The sequence below is a fragment of the Culex pipiens genome, chromosome 2 (genome assembly GCF_016801865.2).
Source record: "Culex pipiens pallens isolate TS chromosome 2, TS_CPP_V2, whole genome shotgun sequence".
NCBI lineage: Eukaryota > Metazoa > Arthropoda > Insecta > Diptera > Culicidae > Culex > Culex pipiens.
The window spans coordinates 96,957,208-96,977,465 of NC_068938.1; the positions used below are offsets into that span (position 1 = coordinate 96,957,208).

Genomic DNA, 20,258 nt, shown 5'->3' on the forward strand with positions numbered 1-20,258 from the left:
CTGGCCACCACCACAGAAATAAAAACAGGAAGAAAAGAGTTAAATTCAATTTAAAGGAATAAGTTCACAGAACCACAGTCTCTCTCTCCCTCACCCAACCCAAATCTTGAGACAGAATTTTTCTTCTCTCTGCCCGATCATACACATCGAAATCAGCGCGCAGCATAAAAACATTACAACGAATCATTTTTATGTTTTCGCTCCTTCTCACTTTTTTTCTCTCTTGCTTGCTCCTTCTTACCCGGCATCAGTTATGACGACTGAACTGCGCGCGCTCTCTTTCTCAGCCCAAATTGTGCACAATCAGCATCACTCTGCTCCTTAATCTCACTTCTTTTCCCTTCTCTTCTCTCTCCAATGCTCGCTCTTTTATGCTACTTATGCTGCGTGGTTCAATTTTCTTCGGCACTTGCGTGTGTGTTGTTGTTGATTGTTCATATATTTTTATTGTAACCGTATTTCACAGCTGCATACACGCAAGGCAGGGCAGGGTAAGGCAACGACCCGCAGCAAACGAAAGGAAAAGGATCAAATAAATTAATTGTGTGAACCCAAGATGCTGCGACGATGTTAAGGGTCCAAGGGAGAGGGGGAAGGCATTACACAGCAGAGCACAACCCGTACGAAATCGAGAGTGTTGCGACAAATGTGCAGTTGGCAGAAAAAAAGGGTGGAAAAATTTAAATAACTGTACGAGAAATGGTTTTTTTGCTAGGAAAATAATTCCTTTATTTTCTACCCAAAAAATATCTTTTTAATTTGCATATATTCGTTGGTACAGCAGAGGCGAAATGAAAAAGTGCGAGAGAACATAAAGGGGTTACCGAAATCGGTTATATTTGCGCAAGGGAGAGGAGATTTTAAATTATGAATTTTATCCACCAGTAAAATTACGAGAAATTCTGCCGGCTGGCAGGCTGGTTGTGGTTGTCACGATTTGTACGATGCGCGGTGCGATCAGTTTGATTTGGACTGTCATCATTTGAATATTACAGCGGAACAGTGGTCTGAAGTGGTTTAAAGTGGAGTGAAGTTTTGGGTTCTGTATCGTATGAACGGATTGTTACTATTTCAAGTGTTATTTTACAAATCAAAATATATTCAAACTTATGGGATAAACACATTTTTTATTGATTGGTATTAAACGAAAATTGCAAAAAAACGCATAGAGGATTTTTAAACTAACACAAAAATGTAAGTAAAAATAAAAACATATTCTTCCTCTGCCTTAAATAGACATAGATACTGACTGATGCATTAAAAAAAATGTTTTTATTAGTTCCTTTTCGGCGTTTGGACCTGGTTACCAACGAGTTGGCTTATGTAATTATAATTTTATCAATAGTTGGAAGTAAAATCAAATTGTTCTAGAACTATAATGGCAAAAATAAACATTTTTGCATCAGCAAAACAACAAAATATTTTTGCTCAATTTCAATAAAGTGGGAAAATATTGGATATTAAAAATGCAAACCATTTTGGAGTGTTTTATTTTATTTAACACTGGGCCGTTGCAAATATTTTTAAAAGTTTATGTTGCATTTCTGTGTTAAAAGAAAACAGTTCTAATCATTAGTATTTTAATACAAAAAAATCATTATCAGAAACATGGTGGCTACCCTGATCATAAGAAAATTTAGCTACGAAATCACTGATTAGTGATTTTGAATTCAAATGAACAACAAATGGACAGACCTAGATTAGTCGGGTGCGTTTTATGAACAGATGAATAAGTTTTCAGTTCGTCAAGTTTCATTCTTGAAGAAACTGAAGCCAGATTTTTATAATTTGGTAAGACTAAGGCTACCAACTCTTGCTGAGCAAAAATCCGTACACTTTGCCGATATGCCACCATGGTATAACAAAAACTGTCATTGAATTATTTAGATAAATTAAATTTAATTAATCTTAGAATTAAAAATATAAAACTGTGTCGTTTTTACAGCTAACAAATTCCACAAAATGCTATCAGAGTGCTTATAACTTGCACGTTTAAAAGTATTCATAAAATAAACCGTGATTTGAATCAAATAATTATGTTCTTCAATTTTGTTTTGTTAAACGTTTGAAAGTTTACGAAATGTCAAGATTGTTTTTACGAATAATATCGCTCTTAGTGTTTTCACGAACACTTTTCCAGAGTTTTTTTTTATTGAAAAGGTCCTATAGCATGTGAAACACAACAGTTTATAGGACCTTTAAAAAAACTCTAGATTTGTTAAATGTTCAAATGTTTTCACAAGTTTTAGAAAGCTTTTAGAAATGGAATATATTTAGTAAGGAATTTCTAAAAGAACAATTCTACAGTTTTTTTTAAAGGTCCTATCAACATAAGCAAGACAATAGTTTAAAAACTCTAGAATTATTGATAATCAAGTTTGAATTGAACAAAACCCCGGAAACTCTCCCTTTTTTAATCAAACTCACAGAAACCAAAAATTTCTAGTTAACAAAAGCTTCGACCAAATCAAAAAAGCAATTCAATGATTAAAAGGTTTTTTTTTTAAATTCCGTACAAATCCGTATTATGCGTAAAATTCCCTACAAAAATTCCGGCCTGTTAAAAATCCGCGAAGAGGTTCGAAAATCCGTATGGTAAGGAAAAAATCCGTACAGTTGGTAGCCTTAGGTAAGACTAAGCCATTTGAATAATATCAAAACCAAATTGTATATAAATAATTCGACTAAAGAATCTCCGAAACACTGGAAAACCCCCATTAATAAAAACAAACTTATTCAAGAATTTTCACTGTAAAAAATTATAAATTTTATATCCAAATTAGCTTAAAAATTTAAAAAGTGGTGGATGCACAACTATGATTTTCTGCAGATTCAGTTTTGCTATTTTTTGGAAATTTATATAACAAGGCTTGATTTTCAAACTAAGATTCAATACGCTGTAGGTTTGTTTTGCATTTTTAATCTTTTTTTACATGAAATATTGAGTCCAAATTTAATGACTAGTTTAGGATGATTAATTTGAACATATTTTTAACATTTTTTGATGTTTTGCACGTTTTTTTACAAATGGGTAATTCATACACAGCAGTTGCCCCGAGCCCTCTTCGATTTGCGTAAAACTTTGCCCTAAGGGGTAACTTTTGTCCCTGATCACGAATCCGAGGTCCGTTTTTTGATATCTAGTGACGGAAGGGCGGTACGACCCCTTCTATTTTTGATCATGCGAAAAAACAGGCGTTTTTCAATAATTTGCAGCCTGAAACGGTGATGAGTTAGAAATTTGGTGTCAAAGGGACTCTTATGTAAAATTAGACGCCCGATTTGATGGCGTTCTCAGAATTCCGAAAAAACGTATTTTTCATCGAAAAAAACACTAAAAAAGTTTTAAAAAATCTCTCCCATTTTCCGTTATTCGACTGTAAAAATTTTTGGAACATGTCATTTTATGAGAAATTTAATGTATTTTTCGAATCTTCATTGACCCGGAAGGGTCATTTTTTCATTTAGAACAAAATTATTTATTTTAAAATTTCGTGTTTTTTCTAACTTTGCAGGGTTATTTTTTAGAGTGCAATAATGTTCTACAAAGTTGTAGAGCAGACAATTACAAAAAAAAATTATATATAAACATAAGGGGTTAGCTTATAAACATCAAAAGTTGGTCGTCATCGATCATGGCCGTTCATGGTCCCCGCGACTCGCGACAGACACGGACGACAAAACAAAGAGAAACGCAAAAAGTAACATCAAATCGGGCGTCTAATTTTACATAAAAGTCCGTTTGACACCAAATTTCTATCTCATCACCGTTTCAGGCTGCAAATTATTGAAAACACCTCTTTTTTCGAATGTTCAAAAATGGAAGGGGTCGTACCGCCCCTCCGTCACGAGATATCAAAAAACGGACCTCGGATTCGTGATCAGGGACAAAAGTTACCCCTAAGGACAAAGTTTCACGCAAATCGAAGAGGGGTCGAGGCAACATTTCCCGATATCGTGTGAGTTGGTAGAGAATTACCCCCCTGATTTTTGAAATATTTTTTTAATGCCCTGTTGACTTTAATGACTGTATAAAAACATACATGTGCGTTAATATTTTTTAAATCATGCTAATTTAAAAAAAATGGCGTAAATCTTAAACATTCAATGTAATCATTTGGAATAATCCAGTTCAACCTGCCTCCTCCATTTACCGTTTGACCTACCACCAAGAACAACAAGTGAAGTTGAAGTGTGATTGAAAGGATCACACTTCATTTCGAGCAAAACGAGCGCTTCTAACGAGAGAGCTTCACCACCCCGAGAGAGAAGCCTCACGTGAGAGAGGGAGAGCGCAAACAAATCATCCGCGCGCGCGCGCCCTTGCCGGTTAAACCTCCGCGCGCGGCTCAAAAGCTTTTTGCCTTTCCGTCATTGGCCATCGCGCGCGGCTCGATCGTCTCTTGGGCGTTCGGCGGTTCCGAATGCATGAATAATGAAAACATAACAAGTCCGTGTCAGTAGACAATCGGACAGCTATCAGTAAATATCATAACCGAGAGGAGAGCAGCCGGAGAGTGGCGCGCGCGCGGATCGTTTGAGAAAAAAGAGATTTATCGATTTTCGGCTGGACAGGGACAAACCGCTCTGCTGCTGGTGACGGATTGATTGACGCGATTTTTGCTCCTGTCCCTGTTTTCGGACTTGTGAACATGTGACTTATGTGAAACTGGCAACAATCGGTTAAAAATGTGAGAAACTGGAAAAAGAAGTTGAAAAGTGTGCAAAAAAACATAAAAGAGCCAAAAGCAAAATGTGTCATTATTTATTGTTTTGAAAATTGTGATCCTCGGGAGCAGCGAAAAGGTGAATGTGAAGGAAATTGAAATATTCCCTGGAATGACAGTTGGAGGAATTTTCTCTGGCAGCTTGGCGGTTTTTCTTATTCTCCGTGGTTGTTACTGGATATAAACAGCTGCAGTGTAGCAGATTTAAGAATTTGCGCAACCGATACATGAGATGAGAATGTATAATTAGGTTAGTACAGGAAAAAAGTTTTTTTTAATCAAAAAGTTTTGTTTCAATCTATGTATCTTAAAAACAGATTAACGGATGTTATTGATGTTAATCAAATTTTAATTTATCACGCCTTTTCTAATCTGTGGTCCTAAATAGGCTAAATTGGCAAAAATCTTTGAAGTTCCTAAATATGTTAATATAAACGTTGAACAATGATTTTCAACACAGCAACGCCCAAAGCATGTCCAACTTACAAGGTAGCCCAAGCTTCCCAAAAAAAAAGTTGGAATGGAACTTCAACTCGTTGGTTCTCGAGCATAACTCAATCAATCTGATCTTGTTTCCAGTGATCTGTAAGGATGTCTAGAGGAACCTAAAATTTTGCAGAACTCGATTTGATCGAATCTTTAGTTTTTGGCATCATTCCTCGCTTACTTTTTCAAAAGATCCTATGTACAGAGAAAACCCACAAAAACTTCAAATAAAATTTGTTATGACCTAATTAGGTCTTCAAAATTGGTCCGAAAAATCAGGGGGCAAAAAAATATTTTTTTTTTTTCAAAAAACATCTAAATTTTAATGGAGATAGAAGTCTAATCAACTGAGAACAATCTAAATGCATTTTTCTGCATTGATAATCATATTTAGTTTATTTGGGCTCGATTGAAAATATTTTGAACTTTTATAAAATTACAGCACCGCAAAAAGTTTTTTCTCGCAAAAATAAAATTTTCGTGAATGCTTCGACTTTTTGAAATAAATGATTGCAAAACAACTGAACAGGTGTTTAATGCATTTAAAAAACACTTTTCTCGTTCAAATGTTGACATCATGGCCTGTAATTTCAATTTATAAAATTTTTAAAGTTTTGTTTTGTTTTTTTTTTTTCAATATTCCATCATCGCCTTTCCGGCCGCCATCTTGGATTTAAAAATTCTCGGGATCACTTTAGAGTTGTTTAAGGGTCATACTAAAGCTCAACAATCAAAAATAGGACAACGAAAAATTTTTTTTTTGTGATTCGAATATCCGTAATTTTGCCAAGGACTGTATTCCACTTTTTCCGATAAATTTCAACATTTACAAGTTATAACAATGATTAGGTAAATATCAGAATATCAGGTCAAAAGTGAGAATATTTTTGTTTTTTTTTTAGTTTCTAAGTTTGTCCATTTATTAAAGTTTTTTTTAAGAGCTGAAAAAAGTTTGGTGCAATTTTTAATTTTATTCTATGAAATTTTTTCATTCTATCGATCTTTAAATCGGGACAATTTAACCATAAAATAGTAGTTTATGCAACAAGTTGCAAAAAGAAGATTTTTTCAGCACGAGTCGTACATTTATCCAACGAGGTTCACCGAGGTGGATAAATACGAAGAGTGCTGAAAAAATGTAGTTTTGCAACGAGTTCCATACAACATTTTTTGCAATTCCGAAAAACACCGATTGAGTGAAATTTTATGTCAAATTTTCATGTATTTTGTCAATAAATCGTTTAAATCAAAAAATGTTGAAAAGTGTTACTTTTCGAAACAAGTGCTGAAAAGTTCAACTTTTCAGCACCCATTTCAGTGCTGAAAAGTAGAACTTTTCAGCATTTATTTTGAAAAGTGTTGCTATTCGATTCTGTTATTTTTGATACAGAAAAGTAGGCTATTTCGTCGTTCAAGAATGACAGGAAAAGTAAGTAGTTTCACGACGGAATTGCAAAAAAATGATTTAAAAAAAATTAATGGTGTATGAAATTCTTTTTAGAGCTCCTAAAAAATGGTGCTATTTTAGTTAATATTTAAACTCAACAACAACAGTAAAAACATGTTTAGTTTGCAAAGTTATAACATTACACATTGAATATGATCTCTTTTTCAATGTTATTTTACCTCAATTTATGTGAAATATTGCTCATTCCTTCTCAAGTGACCACGCATCCAACATCGAGCTTCACAAAACAAAAAATCTCAAGTTTGGTGACATTTGGAGGGCAAGCACGCCCTCTTTTTTTGAGTTTTTTTTATTTTTAAACAGCATTTTCCTTCACACCAAATATGAGCAAATTTGGTAAATGTCGATGTTGGATGTCACTTGAAAAGGAATGACCCATATGTGAAATTACAAGATTTATATTCACACAGCTAACACATCTAAATCAGTCAACGTATTCCGATTTAACACTACCATTATTTTTTATAATCTATATTGAAAGCAATTTAATGCTATCAAAATATACTATTTTATTCGGGTACTTCACCTTTACTTTGCAGTTTTAAAATATTTTTTTTTGTAAATAAACGGTTTCGTAAATATTAAAAATCTTATCAAATAAAATATTCCATTTTTTTTTCTTATTGATACATCTAATTTTCAATCAAAATGTAAAACGTCATTTAAAAAATGAGCAGTTCGCTAGGATTTCGGTCATTCGATTTTTTTTGTATTTTTTAATCCAACTGAAACTTTTTTGGTGCCTTCGGTATGCCCAAAGAAGCCATTTTGCATCATTAGTTTGTCCATATAATTTTCCATACAAATTTGGCAGCTGTCCATACAAAATTGATGTATGAAAATTCAAAAATCTGTATCCTTTGAAGGAATTTTTTGATCGATTTGGTGTCTTCGGCAAAGTTGTAGGTATGGATACGGACTACACTGGAAAAAAATGATACACGGTAAAAAAAAATTGGTGATTTTTTTATTTAACTTTTTATCACTAAAACTTGATTTGCAAAAAAACACTATTTTTAATTTTTTTTATTTTTTGATATGTTTTAGAGGACATAAAATGCCATCTTTTCAGAAATTTCCAGGTTGTGCAAAAAATCATTGACCGAGTTATGATTTTTTTAATCAATATTGCTTTTTTTTCAAAAAATCGAAATTTTGGTCGCAAAAATTTTTCAACTTTATTTTTCGATGTAAAATTGAATTTGCAATCAAAAAGTACTTTAGTGAAATTTTGATAAAGTGCACCGTTTTCAAGTTATAGCCATTTTTATGTAACTTTTTTCAAAATAGTCGCAGTTTTTAATTTTTTTAAATTAGTGCACATGTTTGCCCACTTTTGAAAAAAATATTTTTGAAAAGCTGAGAAAATTCTCTATATTTTTCATTATTGAACATTGTTGATACGACCCTTAGTTGCTGAGATATTGCCATGCAAAGGTTAAAAAACAGGAAAATTGACGTTTTCTAAGTCTCACCCAAACAACCCACCATTTTCTAATGTCGATAATGCTACTTTTTTAATTTGCCGCAGGTTAAATTTATTGTTTTCAACCCATTTAAAATACAATGCATAATTTCTTTTCTGGAAATGATTAAAAAAAATTTCACCACCTTCAAATATACAATGCTTTATTTCTTTCTTCTTCACTTTCTGACCACGCACAATTCTCCTCCCCTAATGATAAACGCTGAGAGCACCGAAAAAAGTGAGTTATTTTCTTTATTTCCCGTTTCAGCTCGCCCAAATATGAGTGGAAATATTTGCCCAGAATTATTCGTTTTGAATTTGTGATCCAGTTTTCAGTTTCCAGTTGAATCTTCGCCACTGCCAGGTTACCGTAACTAGTCGTGAGTTTATCTTCAAAATGTCCCTGGACAACAGCAGCAGCATGGACGAGGAGTACGCCAGCCACATGGCATCGTACGGGGCAGCAGCTCTGCTCGATGGCGACCATCACTCGGCCAAACGGATCAAACTCGAGGCCGACGACGTCGACAACAACAACGGCGGAAGTTTGAGCGAGCAACTGTTGCTGCTGAGCGCCAGAATCGGCCAAAATGGTGACAAAAGTGGCGGCATGGACATGCGCGTTGGCCGCGATGAAAGCTCGGGGTTTGGGGAGGGGCTGGCGGCAAGTTCAAGTGTAGTGGGTGGTGGGGGTGGTATCTACGGCAGTGGCCTCAATAGCAACAACAACAACAACAATAGTGATGCTTTGAACAACAACAACACCAACAGCAACGGTAGCGGTACGAATTCGATCAAATCGAAGATCGGCGACGTGGATGAGGTGAAATTCGGCGAGTTTAGCAAATTTTTGGCCGACAGCGAGAAGGACGAAAGCATGACGACGGTGCTCGAGCTGCTGCACGGTGAGTTTCTAAAATTAAGCCGGGTTTTATTGTCTGAAATAGTTTCGCGTGCACATTGGTCGTGAACTTTGTTTTGGGAGGAAATTTTCATTTACTATATAGAAACGTAAAGCTTGCAATCCAATAAATGTTTTTTCTGGCAGTATTGAAAATGATTTATAGTCGGTGAAAATCATTGTGCAAGTGTCTATAAACTTTTTGACCATATTTTTTTGTCAAAATCAGAGAGGCTTTAAATTTTCCATTTGATATCATGTAAATTTCCATGTTTCTTTTTGGGATTTATCATGTAATTTTTTTTATGTAGTTAAACAGCAAAAAATCCGATGGAACGTGTACACAAAAAGCATGTACCGAAGAAAAAAAATCAGATCTGCTCACCCCAAAAATAACATCAATCCGATGAAAGTCATATTCAGATTACCAAGTCCGCGCCCCAACCCACTCGGCCATTTCGCCGCTATGAAAATAGTTGGATCTTCACCGATGTAACTGTAGGTTCCCCATACATCGTATGCAGTTCACACAGTATACGACGTACGGAAAACTTACTTTTACATTGGCATTGATCCATCTAATTTCATAGCGGTGAGATAGCCGAGTGGGATGGGGCACGGACTTGGTAATCTGAGTATGACTCTCGCCAGATTGATGTTATTTTTGGGGTGAGCAGACCTGATTTTTTTTCTTCGGTACATGCTTTTTGTGTACACGTTTTCTCATACAATATTACATAGTTTTTCTCACAAAGGTGATGTGCATGCTTTTGCATGCGATTTTACACAATTTTGTTTTGCTGTGTAGTCTGGCTCAAAGACAAACTGTTTTCAGCAGTGAATTTTACTCATTAATATTTCTCTCTTATTTAGTTAAACAACTCCAATCTGTTCTGGTACCCTCCCTCCCTCCCAAATTCCCCCCATTTTCCTTTGATTTCCTGAGTCAATCTCTTTCACTCCTACTCAGTTGCTGTTGCCGTCCATCTTTCTCTCACTTTGCTCTCAGCTTTCTTCCAGCAGTACACAATTGCTTCCATTCTTGCGCTTGTTTGTTGTTGCGTTTTGTCGCCACATTCTCCACCACTCGTCACATATTATTGCACATCACCAACAACCCATCATACATGGCATTAATATATGAATTGCCATGCATACACACACACACACGCACACACGTGTCATTCCACGCCGTATTGTCGTCTGCCTATGGCAATTTCCTTCGCGTTCGGTTTTAAGTGGAAACTTTATATTTTTTTATTCAATTTTATTGGTTTTTATTGAGTCTAAATGCGATTGTTCAAGACTTGAGACGCGACTCAACGAGCAACGAGTCAAATCGGATCGGGCTTAGTCAATGAACGTGTGACTAAGGGGGAGGAAGAGGGGAGAGAGTGAGGAGGGAGGGGGCCATTGTTTTGCGCGACCCGAACTCAGCCGAGCGCGGTTTATGGAGTTTTGTGGAAGAAAGAAGGCGCAAAAAGGGAAGAAATGTACGCGGTGCGATATGGTGAAAGAATTGACGAGTCACCAGAATATATGGTTTTTGGGATTTTGGGGACAAACTGAACGGAACGGAATGAATTGTTTGGTTATTTCGAATTTTCTCCGAAACGCGGACGTGATTTGCTAGAATTGACTGATTGGGAGTTTGGTGGGCAAGTGCCGACAAAAAGCTTAAAGTCGATTGATTGAGGTCAAATTTACTTTTATGAGCTTTGATGGGAAATATAGTCTTGAGTTTTTTTTTTGTTATTTTGACCAGCATTTTTTCTAGGTTTTGTCCGATTTGTCCTAGAGGTCGTATCGAGGTTCCCCGATTTTGTTGAAACTTTCCGCGTTTGTTTATACTTACATGAGATAAACTCATGTCAAATATAAGCCTGTATGACAAACAGAAGTGAACTTAAAAGGACAGAAATTTGAAGTTCGACAAACATAGAAAAACTTTAAAATTGTTTCCATTTTTGTAAATTCTCTTTACTGTTTTTGAAATGTTGTTTAAATCAATTGAAATTGGACCACACATATTCTAGAATCGTTTCACTTTTTTTCAAAGCTAATGTAAATTCTAGTTTAAAGTGGATATTTTTAAAACCTCAAAAACTTTTTGCAACAGCTTCCTACATCCATAATTCTTTAGGCCATAGTTAGGGATTTCGTGTGTAATCTTAAGTTTACATTCGATTTATCTTTTTCGTGTCGAGAAAATTCACACTTTTTTCTGTGTACGGTACCAAGTTAATGGTCAGTTGTTCTCATATTTTTCGATTTTTCTCCAAATACAACAAATACAAGACTGTTTTTTTTCATATAAATTTTGACACTTTCGGAATCCTCGGAAATTTTTACAACAGTTTTAAGTTTTTGCATGGTTGTAAAAATATCAAACTTTCAGTTCTTCGTAACTACAATTATCATGCCCGAGATCTCATCTCCCAACTATCACCGTCGTGAAATTCTCAGCAAAAAGAATTGCCGAACTCTATCTCGTGCTTACACAATCTCGTGTGACATTCTCTATTTCTCGCTCTTTCTCGCATTCAAAATCATTCCCCTTGAACAGAGCGTAGCCAACAAAAGCCGCCACAACACAATATTTTCCAACTCCCGCTTGCGTTCTTTCATTGCGGTTTTCAAAGAAAACAAAAGACTCGTCGGCGAGTGTTGATGAAAAGAGGAGGAGTGATAGGAAGAGAATGCTCCTGCTGGCAATCACGAGATAACAGAAGAGAACTCACAAGCTATAGTGACAGTCCTCCAAACCTCCTGATATCTTGGTGCAAATGATAGTTTTTCCTATCACTTATTCAAAACACTGGAAAAAATTGGATTGCATCAAGTTTGACAAAAATGGAGCAATTTTGAGATTTTGAATTTAAATGTATGATATAGCTTATGAGCCATTCCAGGTCAACTGGGTACACTTTTGGACTCGACCTTCACCGATTTGGACCAAACTTGGAGGGAACGTTCATCTATTGATAGTAAACAGAAATCCCAAGTTTGGTGCTGATTGGACCATCCCTCTTTTTTGGCGATTTTCTAAAAAACTTTTTTTCTTTTAATCATAACTTTGCAACTATTTGAGCAAAAGACTTTTTACAGGTTGCATTTTATAGAAAATTGTCCAAAGAATTTGATTTTACTGTAAAAAGTTTGATTTTGCGCAGCACTCGGAAGTACATATTGTACTTTTCAACAAAATGGGATGAATTCCGCATAGTTCGGTTTTTATTTGTGGAAACTAATTTCGGATTTGAATTCATAGGACAGAGTGATGCGCAAAATCAAATTTTTTACAGTAAAATCGCTGTTTCTCGCCAAAAGTTCATTTTGAGGTTTACATTAAGTCCTGTTTTTTCGTGTTATTTTCCATCTCTTTTGTGTCGCTGTTCGAGTGCATGGGGTGATTGGTCATCATAATTAAACAATGGCATCAGTAGTGCGGTGCTTGTGGGACGCGGAGTCCTGTTTTTTCGTGTTATTTTCCATCTCTTTTGTGTCGCTGTTCGAGTGCATGGGGTGATTGGTCATTATAATTAAACAATGGCATCAGAACATAAAAAATATGCGGAGTTAAAAGTGATTTCTTTTGTGATTTTCAAAGCCCTTCCTATATCATCGTTGATCGGAAGGCACGGCGTCGGGTGGATTGTGTTTAAATTTTTCGAATAAGGTTTATTTTTTTTTTTTGCGGTGAAAAAGCCAATTCTATATAATGAACGAAAGACGCACTGACAATTTGGATCGTTGAGTTAATAGTGGAGCAAAATAACTGTGTGTGAGTGACTTTGTGTGTTAACCAGAAAGACCTTCCCATAGCATCGTTGCTCGTAAGGCTCGCCGACGGGTCTGTTATGAAAGTCCTCCCCATAGCGTCGTAGCTCGGGAGGCATCGAAAAGCCAATACCTTATCCTACTAACCCAAAAAAAAAAAAAAAATCACGTGATGCTTGAAGGAGATGCTGTGGATTCAACGGTCTCAAGCGGTATCAACAAGTATATAGCGAAAAACTATGTGCTTGATGAGTCTGCAACTTCAACTATCGGACTAACATTCCTCCCTTTCGTTGAACTGCAGGCTTCTTGGGAGGGCGCCGGTATTGACTAATAAAGTCGGGGTCTTCAGGGGTTAAACAGTGAACGGATGGTTGGCTCCCACTGATCATTTTTGATTCATTGTTTAACTTCAGCTGATCTGTCAATAACGGAGTAGCAGCTCATTGGCAGTCAACCATGCTCATGCTCAAAAGTTCATTTTGAGGTTTTCATTGTTTTTTTTTGTAAAATTGTCCGGGGAACACGATGGTGATAAAATAAAATAAATAAAAGTATAAGGAATTTGTCAAAACTGAATGTTAATACTGAAAACGTTGAAATAAAATATTAGGGGTTATTTAAGGGTTAAAATTTTATTTTTATCGAATTCCTTGGACAATTTTCTATAAAATGCAACCTGTAGAAAGTCTTTTGCTCAAATAGCTGCAAAGTTATGATTAAAAGAAAAAAAAGTTTTTTAGAAAATCGCCAAAAAAGAGGGCGGTGCCAAAAATAGAGGGATGGTCCAATCAGCACCAAACTTGGGATTTCTGTTCCCTCCAAGTTTGGTTGAGATGAACGTCCCCTCCAAGTTTGGTCCAAATCCGTGAAGGTCGAGTCCAAAAGTGTACCCAGTTGACCTGGAATAACCCTTATATCTTTTTGTCGTAAAACACTCTAGAAAAACTCGCTCTAAAGTTAAAGACCAAAAAATTCACGTTCCTTATTCATTAATAATTAAAAATATCTGAAACAAAATTTATCACTTTTTTAGCTTCCTTTGAAACTTCCCAAATAGTATCAAATTTGGTTCAATATTTGCAGAAATATGTTCAATTTACATTTAATGAACCATTTAAATCGTACATATTTCTGCAAATATTCAACCAAATTTGATACCTTTAAAGCAATTTCAACGGAAGTTAGAAAAGAGATCAATTTGATTTCAGATTTTTTTAAATAATGATCAAATGTTGGTGAAGTACCGTCAGATTCAGCATTTTAATTTTATATCCCAATATCCTTCAAAATCGATAAAAAAAAATCGCTTTAGACCTGTTCACGAAGTACCTCACTGACTAGCCGATTTTTTTTATCTTGAATTTGTTTTACGAAACATATTGTTATAAGACTAATATAATATTTGAAAAGTTTTTATTTGTAAATTTAAGCGGGTTCCTCCATTTGGCTGTGCCAACATTTTGAAAACTTGATAATTTGTTTAATAAAAATTCCAAAATGCTCAAAACACATTGAAATCGAAACATTTGCATTTGTTTTTTGATTAATGTATTTAGTTAATCCAAACTTACCCCATAGAAACTGTCCTGTCGCTTTTCAAGCAAATGAAAAAAAGTTCATCCCTCGTTGACGAAACAAAACCGCCGGAAAGAAACGCCGGTTTTGCGCGTGTTTCGATGAATCGCGACCGGCTTAATTCAAGAATGGAGAAAAAGTCACCACGGAAAACCGTTCGTTCATAAACATAAAAAGCTCCGCGCCAAATCGTACAAGCGTGAGGGCTGCGACAACTCCAGAACTCTCTCTCTCTCTGACTCTGAATGAGCATTGCCTTCATGATTGTGTTCCTTGTATGTATGATGCTCGGTGTTTATGCTACATGACGCAGAAAGGGTTAATTACCTTTTTTTGGACGGTCAAATCACAATCAATCATTTAATTTAAAATAAATTGATTTGATTATCTAATTAATAACCATAGAAGAATTAAAACATGAAATTCACGAAAATTACACAAAAAGTTAAAATTGAAAATGTTTGCCAAAATAAGGCACAGTTACCCTCACTGTGTTTACTGAAACAATTTCGATGTGGATTTTCTCGGTGGAGGCAGCGAGGGGGTGGCGATGGTGCTTTATGCTGGAATATGTTTGATTGTTTGCTGCTCGCGGGAGCGTTCCTGAATGAGAAATGAATTTTGTGTTTTATTTTTTTGTTGCATTTCATTTTTTTTCATAACACCACTGCTTGCGAAACGCTATCATCGTTTGAAATATTTTGTAGCGTTTGACGCGAAAAAAATAATAAATAAATTGCTGGAATCAGCGAAAACCGCCGAGGGAGCGCGCGGTTCACATCGAGAGAGTCGAGGTCTGGTTGGTGGTTGGTTGTCATCACGCTCGGCACTCACCCGCACGGTTCAATTTGATAATCTTAATTCCGCTTGATTGGGGGCTTCCGCATAAATCTCGGGAATCTTTCTAAATTAATTTTTCGGTTTGTTGTTTTTTTTTGGATTGTGAGCACTCATTGGATATTTTGAATTATTTATTTTATGGATGAATTAAGTAAATGGATCTGTACGGGTTTCAATCTCAAATTGGGAAATCAATTTTTTCGACTAAAAATTGGAAAGCAGAACTCTTAACGTGAAGACTTCCATCATTGCCATGATTTTTCGTTCAAAGATATAAATTTTGCGTCGCTATCAATATTTTGACAAAATTTCTTCTACAAGTTGTTTAGAATAGTGCCCTACACGCTGATTCGTGTTGGTAACGATTATCCCATTGCTTGTAAAGTTATGGAAATCGTCATTAACCAATGATTGCCAACTAAGACGTCAATGACTGTGCCACAAAATTATATAAATTTTGAAGCACATTTGATTTAAACCAAAAATTCATTCAGTGGCTTCAAGAAGACAACAACCGACACATGCTGATTCCTTTTGGTGCTGAAATTCGTTAAATTGAATTTAATACAGAATATTTTATAGTGATGATTAATTTTCTTCGAAAATGATCAACGGCTTCACCTTAACCATCTACAGGAAACTTTACCTCTAAACGAGCTTAAATCTGGTGATTTGAATTGATTGAGAGCAATTCTGACTGATATCGGCTTCAGCAAAGTTGTAGCATAGATTATTAATCAAGTAGATGTCCCACTTGGAAGTTTCTCCATATACCCAGTTGGCGACACCCCTTTAGCGCTCTGCGCGCCACCACAGTCAAGTTACAGGTACTAAATTGCCAAACAAAATCGTAGCACTCTATGGACTTTCTTACCAAAAGTTTGTTGACAACTGTCACTCTTTCTGATTTGCTGTTTGTGAAAAAAAAATCCTGATGGTAGCTGCGAGCGAGATTCAGCGGCCGCAAAATATCCTCGAGATGCGCAAATATGGTTCAGCAATCAACACCATGGTGCCAATGGCCGGTGCGATCACGGGAAAGAGGAACCAGATTTGTTCAGCAAGCCAACTACTTAGATAAACACGGTCAAGTTCCCTGATTTGACGACCATTTGTCGGATGATGAACCGGATAAGAACCTACGTCTAACGTTTCGTCGATTGTAGGGATCCTTAGCGATGAACGGTTGTAAAACGCTTAATGAAGGACCGGAATGACGATAAGATGAAATCACCGATTACCTGGTTGATAAGGCCGCTGTCCGCGGTTCTCATCTCCTCTGTCGTGTGCTCAACAACCTAATCTAACCTAGCCCCGTTACTGGCGGAATACTCCAGTGAACATACCATATGAATTCTGAAATTGTGAAAAAATGTGCACTACAATAATAATAATAAAGTGTGTATTTTTTTTATTTCCTCAAGTTTAAATGATAAAACATACATAATTCTTCATTTTGCTGTAATGCTGGCACAGACATCGCATGGCTTTATACACTGTTTTAAAACGTGATTTCAAGGAGAATCGCAGGAGAATCTTCCACGACGGAGGTCAGCATTTTCGTTGTCGAGAACGCTGGCTGGCTCGTGTTTGTTCTGGCAAAGCTGGAAGCATCCGGTTTGCCGCTTCCGAATTCACCGAAGTTCCGTTTTTCACCATCACCATGGTCATCGTTTTCCGGGACATCACGAGGCTGAGAAAAACAAAATAGGCCTTTTAACGAATGATTCCTTCTGTTTTCTTTTTTTAAATTCACCTGCCTAATTTAACACAGCACAGCAGCATCCATTTGTTGTCGCCGCGAACCTGTTTCAGCGTTGTCTCATTAATTAGCGGACGAGATTTTTTTCTAACACGATCAAAAATTTGCAAAGTCAGGAGAGTTTTGACATTTCATGAAAACAGCAGAAGCTACTCGAGAGTTGCTTGGATATATCCACTGAGCATTGAACTAAAACTGAAGAGGTTTTTTTTCAAGCGTTCCCAAAGGGTATGTTAGTAACTGTGAATTGCCACCAGGTGTAATTTTGGCGTGGCGGTAGTGTCGCCAGCCCCAACAGGGGAGTGGCGTATCTATATATATTTAGTCTATGGTTGTAGGTTGATGAGGTAAATTCGAAACAAAATATGACCAGGCCTACTGCGTTGCAATAACCGCACGAGAAAGATTTTGTAAACGGACCCATAGGCGTGGACATACCGTGCTAAACGCTCCGGATGGTGTGTGGTGTGTAGGGAGATTTTTGAGGAATTTTGTTGCATAAACTCTCATTTTAGAGCAAGAGTAAAACCATACCTCAGTAAGGAATGCAAAGGCTGAAAGGAATATCTGCAAAAGCAACAAATTCTAGAAGCAAATCAATGTTTAATTATGAAGCACTACAGTTATACAACGATTATTACATAAAACACATGTATGGCGAGCATGACTAACCGTGATTGACACTTTCAATTGGAAGTGACAAATCAAGCTGCACTTGCCCTTCGCACAAAAGGGCCTCTTTCACGGCTGCGATGATACAACCCATTTCAGCCACTTTGATAAACTATTTTTACCAATGTCGTGCTGTGACTCGAAATTGAACGACACGTTTGTTTTGCTATATATTTTGCTTTCTCTACGAGGTGATAGCCAAAACCGAACAAAATAAATAAAATCGACACGATCTTCGACAAGTATTTCGATGATATTTGGTTTCGCCCTACCTCGTCTCTATTCTCGGGTTGAAGATCAATTCGAGCTAAAGCTTTCAATTGGACTAAGTCGTCTTATAAAAAATTGAAATATTTCTGATCTTATTAGTTAACTTCTTAGAAAATTAATTTATCTCAAATCGATGCTGTTGTGCTATCTTGTCGTTTGTCGATTTTTGACGTTTCGTTTGATCTTTAATAAACAAAAACAAGAGCACGCAATGTAAACAATAACAAACACGTTTTGTTTGGTTGACGATTTTGTGAAACTTGGTTGAATTTAGTTGCCGGAGTTCCGAGTTATAATTGAACATGTTCACGGTAGTCGGGCTCGTACTTGTGTCAAACGTGATCTGACCTGAAATCCCTTTTTTCAATTGTCACACTTGCATCAATTTTCAGGGTGTGTCAAGATAGCACTAAAAGATTGAAACTTATTTCTTATGAAAAGTGACAACAATGCACGGAGTTTTTTTTTTATTTTTATTTAATATCTCAGGATTGAAATCAAATTTTGGGGATCAGTGAATGTCAAAAGGTGAGCTGCACAAAATGGTGTTTTTAACTCAATATGATCCAAAATGCACGTACGACAAGTTAGCTCGACAGCGACGAAATAGTTGAAATGTTTGGATCATTAAGCATTTTCAAAAACATCTCTTTAATTCTTAAAATATCATCGGAAAAGAAAGCTGGCACCAAGTTGGTAACAAATGCCACAATTGACCAAATTTATTTACAAAACGACGAGAATCACGTCGATAGAGAATTTTCTGGTGCATTGAGATTTCGAATGCAAATTGAAACAAAATCGTCAATCGTCGGTCGCTCGCTTGCCGGATCCCGCGCTGCATGCACTTGAAGTCAATTAATAGATCGAACAAACAACGTAAAAATAATTTTCCCATCTCTTGCTCTAAGTGCGGCAAATTGTTTAAATCACGACGACGACGCGATAGCATTCAATCGCGCCTTTTGAACTTGTAACCGGTGGCCGAGAGATCGATGCTGTTGACTAGGGCTGAGAGGCATTGGGAGGAAGTCACAGTAAAATCACAACAAGAAGCAGTAGGAGCAATTTATCTAAGAAAGTTAGCGATTATCATCTTGAGATATAATTCTTCACAAACGATTTTTCGCACCGAACTCTCAAAACATCAATGAGTTAACGATATTTTCAAGAGAAATGACGTTCGGACTCTTTCAAAATGATCTCTCAGTGAGCGCTCATTGATACTATTATGATATTTTTTTCTTAACCAATTGCATTCCAATCTCTGAAGACAAAATCACAATTCTTCCTCCCAAAAATAAAAGAAAAAATCCAACATTATCAGAGTGAAGCATTTCTCCCAGAAAAAAATTGTTTTCATCCCGCGCTGTATAAGGAATCATTCCCGATTCTGTCTGAGAGAGCATATCCCCGGGAACCTCGCCAGCCCACCCAATTATTTGGCCCGGCGAGATGTAGATCTATCATCATCCATGACTTCGGCGCTGGAACTTGACTCTCTTCAGCGTCCCGCGCGCGCGCCGCCACCATCAACAAACCCTCTTTAGCACTAGTTTCGGGGCCACTTTTTATTATTTTTTCTCCTCAAAAGCCCACTAAATAATGTATTCACCACGTCGTCGTCGTATTGAGTGCGTGTGTGTGTGTGCGCATAGTTTTCGATGAGACGTTGCTCTCAATCATATTTTGCCTCCCCCCTCTTCAGTCTCCTCCTTCTCAGACATCAATGCTTGGAATTGCTGAGTCGCGATCCTCTTCTGGCTATGTGGTGCTATGTATGTCTCTTTATCTTTGATGATTTTCTTGCGATTGAAAGTCGGCATTATTTGTCTTCTCGATTTTGCTTCGAAAAGTCCAGTCCTCTCACTCAAATCATGTCGGGGAGGAGCGGTTGGAATTGAATTGAAGGGGGAGGGGGGGAGGCAAGGGGGATCGTTTTGGGGTGTAGGACTTATGAAAATCAATTAGAAATTAATTCAGACGAGTGTTTCTTGGATTTCGGGGAAGAAGCACTCAATAAATGGATGAGTTTATATAGTTCTGTGGGAAGAAATTGGAAAACTGTTAAGTGATTTAGTATTCAAATTGGTTCGAGATGAGAATTTCTCATTAACCAGCATTAATGTAGCCCAGTTCAATACTTTACAAAAAACAACATTCATCAAAATATTGCCTAATTTGATCCCGAAATAGAAGTTTATGCAAAAAGAAGATTTTTCAGTTGTACATTTATACAAGGAGGTTTACCGAGTTCGAAAAATACGACGAATGCTGGAAAAATAAGTTTTGTAAGGAGTTGCGTA

The 20,258-nt window shown here is 36.5% G+C and overlaps 1 protein-coding gene and 1 long non-coding RNA gene across 2 annotated transcripts in view; one reads left to right on the top strand and one right to left on the bottom strand.

Moving 5' to 3' along the window:
* The first annotated feature begins 4,370 nt into the window (after positions 1–4,370).
* The window catches only part of LOC120416613 (uncharacterized), a 50,589-nt gene continuing 34,701 nt past the window's right edge, over positions 4,371–20,258 (top strand). The window contains exons 1-2 of the mRNA XM_039578412.2: positions 4,371–4,977; positions 8,418–9,054. Coding sequence (XP_039434346.1) covers positions 8,547–9,054 — 508 coding nt within the window. The 5' untranslated portion in view covers positions 4,371–4,977; positions 8,418–8,546. The remainder of the gene's footprint in view (positions 4,978–8,417; positions 9,055–20,258) is intronic.
* LOC120416614 (uncharacterized) lies at positions 16,624–17,335 on the bottom strand. The gene is made up of 2 exons (XR_005605361.2): positions 17,005–17,335; positions 16,624–16,941 (listed from the first exon to the last, which is right to left on the bottom strand). It is a non-coding gene; the product is annotated as an uncharacterized LOC120416614 (long non-coding RNA).